The sequence below is a fragment of the Siphateles boraxobius genome, unplaced genomic scaffold (genome assembly GCF_051911475.1).
Source record: "Siphateles boraxobius isolate OS27281-9 unplaced genomic scaffold, OSU_SipBor_1 66, whole genome shotgun sequence".
NCBI classification, from domain to species: domain Eukaryota; kingdom Metazoa; phylum Chordata; class Actinopteri; order Cypriniformes; family Leuciscidae; genus Siphateles; species Siphateles boraxobius.
In genome coordinates this window covers 16,210,022-16,217,068 of record NW_027509193.1, presented here as the reverse complement: position 1 = coordinate 16,217,068, position 7,047 = coordinate 16,210,022, and the positions used below count along the sequence as shown (strand labels likewise).

The 7,047-nt window shown below is 40.9% G+C and overlaps 1 protein-coding gene across 1 annotated transcript; it reads left to right on the top strand.

Moving 5' to 3' along the window:
* The first annotated feature begins 4,169 nt into the window (after positions 1-4,169).
* LOC143721753 (uncharacterized) lies at positions 4,170-6,566 on the top strand. The gene is made up of 3 exons (XM_077212503.1): positions 4,170-4,644; positions 4,832-4,921; positions 5,501-6,566. The coding sequence occupies exons 1-3, from the start codon at positions 4,224-4,226 to the stop codon at positions 6,520-6,522; spliced, it is 1,533 nt and encodes a 510-aa protein (XP_077068618.1). The 5' UTR covers positions 4,170-4,223; the 3' UTR covers positions 6,523-6,566.
* The last annotated feature ends 481 nt before the right edge of the window (positions 6,567-7,047 follow it).

Here is a 7,047-nt window from a genome sequence, read left to right as displayed (position 1 = left end):
TGGGCGCTGAGGGCATTCGACGCTCTCTGCCGTGCAGCTTGTCCCAACTGACGTTGTCTTTCACTTTCGTCACTGGCTATCTGGGTTACTTGGCGCAGGAGTGCCTCATCTGTCACCAGGCGATTCGTAAGCAGAGGTTTCAATTCGGTGCGTAACTGGTTGTACTTTACACCCATGCCCTGATAAATCGTCCTCAGAAACACATTTTGAATTGTTTGTTCATCATACTCCAGGTCTGTGACAGTTTGTTTGGACAGAAAAATTAGTTTCTATTTCAGTCCAATCAGTCTATACAGGAATTGTTGAGGAGTTTCATTGTCATTCTGTTTACCGCACATTAACTCCTGGAAGAGCTCAGAGCTACTTCTCTCATTCAGATACGATTGAAGGAAACTCTTTAATTCTAGGATTGTCAGTCCCTCCTTGTTTACTAACATGTCCTTAAAGTTTCCTGGCTTAATGACTCTCAAGACCCCTCTGATGATGTCATTTTCACTGTGGTTAGCTGCCAGTCCCTCATCTATTTGCTTAGTTACACTTGTGTAACTTATATCAGAAGTACTGTCACCAATCTGCCCCCTTGAACTTTGAACTCTCTGTGCTGAAATGGCAGTAGCTGGAGGTCACGGAGAGAGATCATATTTTCCCATTTTCCACTGCTGAGCTCACCAGCTACATTCACAGGTAAGCTACTGCTACTTTTGGGAGATTCTGCTTTACTTGGGTTAACCTCAATCTTGTATTGTGCTAATTTTCGCCCTAACTCTTCATAGCAGTCTACTAATCGGTTATACTCCATTGGCTGTGTCTGTGTGTCAGTGGCGTGTGTAAGTTGTTGTGGTGGTGTAAGTGACACAGCGTCATGCAAAACCGTTTTTACATTCTTTTTCTGGATTATCACATCTACATTGTCTTTTAACAGTAACAATTGAGACAACCCTCCATCTTCTAACTCCAGCAGCAAATCACTGTTCATGTACTCAACAATGTACTCAAAGCAACACTCCTCATCAGTTATATCCAACCTGTGCTTTCCTGGTGCTGCAGTTGGCTCCAGACAATCCACCAGGCTGATCAGTTCATCATGGGTGAGTTGATGAAGTCTTTTCTTGATTTCCCAAACTGTTGCTTTTCTCTCGCTCGAAGTCATCTTATCGACAATCCAGCAGCTGATGGGTTCACACTTGGCTGGTACCACACTGCACTACTCCTCCTCAGCCAGGTAAGCCTTTCACCACCGTGCTTTGGTTCTCCTGCCGCCGTTGAGCTGCCTTTTGTGGTCCTCACGCTGATCACCCGTCACTCAGCCCTTCTGTGGTTCATTTGAATTGGATCCGCATACCAGCAGGTGGCGCTAGATCCCGGACGAGCCCCCAAAATCTGTAGCACGCCCGCCGTCTGACTGGCGTTGCTGCAGTAAATGAATTCTTTTGACCTCTGTTTGATAAAACAATGAGACAAACCAAGTTGTGCTGTTATCAGTAACGAGTCGCTCTGTAATCGCTTTATTACAATAATTCAAAGATTATATATATATATATATATATATATATATATATATATATATATATATATTGTATAATTAAATCACAATCTCTTGTGTCACCTTACATGTGACTCACTCAAACAAAACACAAATAAACATGTTACATCACTCTTGTAAGTGTCTTTCCTTTTATACTCAGGTAGTATTTTCCTCTGATAACTCAATACTCTTTCCCTTAAAACATACATCACCATGTATTACAGTCTCTGTTGTCTGTGCAAATGTATCCTAACTACTGTATAACTAAATAGTTGAGCGAACCATTTAAACTGAATTACAGTACAGCGAATATCAGGGGCGGATTGGCCATCGGGAATACCGGGAACAATCCCGAACGGCCGGTCCATTTCAGGCCGAAGACCGGCCGGTGGTCAAAGAGTTTTTTTTTTTTTTTTAATGATACACGACCGGCCTAACCGGCCTAACCGGCCACTCAGCTGCAGCGGAACACTGTGTGTGTGTGTGTGTGTGTGTGTTTCAGACCGGGCTAAGCCAATACTTTCAATCTGAGGGGGGATACGAGCGGCCCCTCCCAACTTGGACTGATCCTCGTTTTTCCTGACATTCGATTGGCTCAAACTAGGCGCCGATCAAAGGAGTTTACTTTTGGTCATGTTTGGCGGGTTTGTGTGAATGCAACACAGACGGACGGTAAAATGGTGAAAATTAGGAAAGAAGAGAAAGAAATGGGTGGGGCCGAAAAAATAAGAATTAGAAAGAAAAAAATGTTGGCACAAGAGGCAGCTAAATGCTGCAGTCATATTGATGAGTCGGGAGAGAATGATGAGGAGGAGGAGAAGGGGGAAGAAGGAAAGCAGCAAGAGAAAGAAGAGCAGGAGGATGTGGAGAATGGAACCAGTACAAAAACAGTGACACGTACAGGGGCAGTGTGCAGGGCTGGGTTGCCAATCATATTAGGCATATCAATCAATCAATCAAAGCTTGATTAAGGACACACAAAATAGAAAAATACAGAACAATATTACATATTTACATGATAAAAGGCCAATAGTTCCACATACTAGATAATAACCTGACTGAAGCACAGATTTAATTAGAAAAAGTATTATTCTTAGTCATATTTATTACTGATATTCTTCTCATGTTCTTCTCATCTGTACAATCAGTAAGCAGAGGCAGCGTCCAGCACAGGGGAAGCTGAGCCAGGGAGAATTGAAAGTGAGGACACACACAAATCTCTATTGTATGGGACTGCAGTATTTGAGTGGGTATTTGTTAGTTTTTGTAACTATTTTATCACTTCGACTGACTGTACACATCACATGCTGGTAGTTAGCAGTATACTCTGACTTGTGTGTTAGAGATTAGGTTTATCTGACCTGATTGTGTTTAGTGCACCACTTGCTTAGTTAGGTGTCATCCTAAAATTTCTTGAATGTCTTCAGTGTAATCTGATTCTCTTTATACAATAAAAACACAATTAAAATAAAAAAAACTGCAAAATACTTCTGCTCATGCGCCAAGGCCACTCACATAAAAGGCCTCTCCATCTTAAAGTCCCGGGCTTAATTTCAGTCCCAGTACGTCCCTGGCGAATATACTTAATCAAAAGATCATTAGAACATCCAAATATCAGCAGTAACCTATATAATATAGTATGCAAAAATATATATTCAACAATAAAACGTTACATATGTATGTATCTACATATACATATACTACAATCTTATAACCCATGACGATTGCTTAATACATCGCTTTTTATGCTATAAACACAATTATAAAGCTATAAACATCACATTACTTTGGGTATCCAGTGTGCTGGAGCCTCTAACCATTTAGATTGTATAATCCTAATACCAGGCCTAACGCGGCATGAACGCGAATGAAACTTAATTTTCATAAACACAACACCGTCTCTATTAAACATCTTAACTTTAGTCAGGAAATGTATAACCCTCTTAAAACAGTGTACACACGGCATCAACATATTGTTTCATATTTTCATGTCCCTGGTGATTGATTTCACCCACCTGTTTGATAAAACAATGAGACAAACCAAGTTGTGCTGTTATCAGTAACGAGACGCTCTGTAATGGCGGCTTCTTCTCTGCGACTCAAAGTTACTCGCGTGATTTTTTTTCCCAAACCACTTCAGCGGAAATCCCGCCCTGCAGCCGATTTCATTGGTTTAGGTTACAGTGACGGGTAGGTTTAGGGATCAGTGTTTGGTGTAGGCAATCAGTACAGTGATTGACATGACCAATGAAAACTTTTAAATCGGCTGCAGGGCGGGATTTCCACTGAAGTGGTTTGGGAAAAAAAATCACGCAAGTTACTCACATATATGCTGCGTTCCAAACCGCATACTTCCCTACTATTTAGTATGGGAAAAGAGTAGGCGAGCGAAAAAGTATGTATTAATCCAAAAGAGTAGGCGAGAATTACCTGGGTGACGTACCAATTATCGCGAGATTTGGACTTAAGTGCGTTCGAATGTGCCTACTTTCCTACTATTCACAACTTTCCTGCGAGTCTTATTGGGCGTCGCCATGACACACGATACTTCCTGTTGCCGGTATCTAAGTTCCGGTTTAGCCTTAGCAGGGAGACAGACGACAGCAATGAAGCTAGCAAACAAGGGACACTACTCGCGGGAACAAACAAAAGGAGGAAAACTGATTACTTATAAATATTAAATGTGACAGACTACGCAATGGCTCCTTGTGGCTCAACGTGTGCCGTTGTCGGGTGCACAAACAACACGCGAAAACTGAAGGACTTTATGAACGGGATCTGTTTCCAACATAAACGGACCCGCTTGACCTGTTGCCCAGCACCCTACGCACTCCATTCAATGCCGAAGGACGAGACAAAAACAAGAGAATGGTTAGCGGCCCTAAAGCTAAAAAATCCACCGAAGAGAGTTTATGTCTGTTCTTACCATTTCATCGACCACAAACCAACGGAGCTTCATCCGAATCCGGAGTTATTCCTGGGTTATGAACGACAGCCAGTTAAGAAAAGGCGAAAACTCATCAGGTGCCAGGATAACTTGGAGGTAGCACTACAAGCTAACAGTCAGACATCAGCTTCGACCAGCAATACTGAAGTGCAGCACGAACAGGAAGAGTCTCGTAAGTAATTTGTGTGACATCTTTATATTATATATTTTTTTAATTGCCCAAATGTAACCTAATGCTGCCGCACTGCTGCGCTCAAGTTGGCTAAGTGTTGTGATGGTTCAATAAAGTAGGCTATCTATCTATCTTTTCTGGGTTTCCAATTTAACTTACCCAGTTTGTGTTTAAATTGCTTACATAGATTACAGCGCATGCACCCACTTCCACTCTGACACAACTCCGGAGGTTTCATTCTTGGATGAGCGGCAAACATCCACAACCCATGAGGATGGTAAGTTAGCCTAATACATTGTTTGTTGTTCAGTTAGATTCTAACCTGTATTATGCAAAGCTATGTTGGTCAACTAGGTCAACCAGAGATGATAATGATTTGTCTAGATGGAGGCTATAACGTTTTTTTTAAATAAATAAATACATAAATAAATACATAGATTAATAAATAAATAAGGTTTAGGCACCCCTGGTAATTCAGTTTATCATCTGCTGGGTGATTTTGAAGCAGTAACTTCCTTCGGATATTTTGTTTACAAATAGTGACATTTGAGATATGAAATTGCATTTATAGAATCAACTTCAACAATGTTATATAATAACAATACTACAATAGTGGGTGCAAAAGTTACAACAGCCTGTAGATGCTTCCTCTGGTCTCAGTGCTTAGTCCCTGGTGTCTGCACAGAAGATAAACTGAAATCTTAGTAATGAACAGGGGTGCCTAAACTTTTACATAAAACTGTAAGTAGTATTGGTATAGCTATAGATAACATGACTTAACTTGCCACCTGCTACTGAAGTAGTAGAGCTCAACATTAGGCCTGAAACCTGATTTTGATTTTCATTGTCAACTTAGATTGCAGTGAGGACACCTCTTCTGACACAACCATCAGGACAGCAACCAAGTGTTCGATACAGACCCAGTGGGAAGACCCTGCCTTACTGCATCATGGTTATGCGAAGCTGGCCACCAACACTAAAGAAGTCCATCATCAAGCAACACAGTGCAGTGTGGCGCATAATATTCTTCTCAATGATTCAGACTCATTACTGTACACTGGCATTCCACTTCAAACATTTAATACTCTTGTTTCGGTGCTTGAACAGTTTGCGGGGTCTTTTAAAATGTCTGTAAGAGACCAAGTCCTCCTAACATTAATGAAATTAAGATTGAACCTCATGATTGGTGATCTGAGCAGACGGTTCTTCATATCAGAGAGCTTGTCAAGTAAGATTATATCTTACTGGATTGACAAATTGGAGGAAGTTACAAGAAACCTCATCCCTTGGCTTCCTCGGGAAACTATTCGGGCGACTATGCCACAAGCTTTTAAAACTAAATACCCCAACACAACATGCATTTTGGATTGTAGCGAAAGCCTGTTACAAAAACCAAAAAACCTAGACTCAAGAGGAGAGTCCTATAGCCATTATTATTCCCATAATACAGTTAAGTACCTTGTAAGTATTGCTCCATGTGGATTGATAATGTTTGTCTCTGCAGCTTATGGTGGACGCTGTAGTGACAAGTTTATTACTATGGACTCTGGGATTCTGGAGTACTTACAACCGGGTGATGAGGTCATGGCAGACCGTGGATTCACAATTAGAGACATACTCTTCGAAAGGAAAGTTAACCTAGTCATACCCTCGTTCACAAAAAAAGGTGCACAACTCACTGAAGAACAGGTCACTTCCACTAGAAGAATTGCAAATGTTAGAATACACGTGGAAAGGGCCATCAGACGCCTAAAGGTGTTTAAAATCTTATCACAAGTAGTGCCTATTTCCCTGGTCCCAAAAGTAGACAAAATTCTACGTATATGTTCTGCCCTTGTGAATTTGCGGGGTGATCTCATTCGTGACGGCGAACAATAGGTCACTTCATGCATTTAAAAAAAAAAAAACTAACGGGGAGCGTTCAGTGCAGCTTCAAATGAACTCCAGAATTGTAATGTAGAGGTAATGAAATCACATTTAATATTTGTAATTGTTGAAATGTTGTCCATGTCAGACATTGTCAGTATACATTTGATTATTTTTTTATCAACATGGAATTAAGTGAGTTGTAATAAACATGAATTAACATTTCATTGCTGTAAATTGAATTATTTTCAACAGTGGGCACTAACAATGGCACTTGGTCACATTTGTCTTTCCTTACTCTCTCTTTACATTTTCCTCACAATTTCAGTGTATCTCCCATCAAACTTAAGCCGCCCCTCAGCAAATTCATCAACAAGTTGAGGCAGCATGGATGAGAAGTAGAATGCTCTCAACCGTTTCACCTGTTCTGTGACAAACAGCTCATCAAATGGTACACTAAATACCAAACTCTCATCTGGTGTCCAGATCATCAGTCTGGCTGTCTTGAGACCTGTGCAAAACATTCCTAGTTGGACT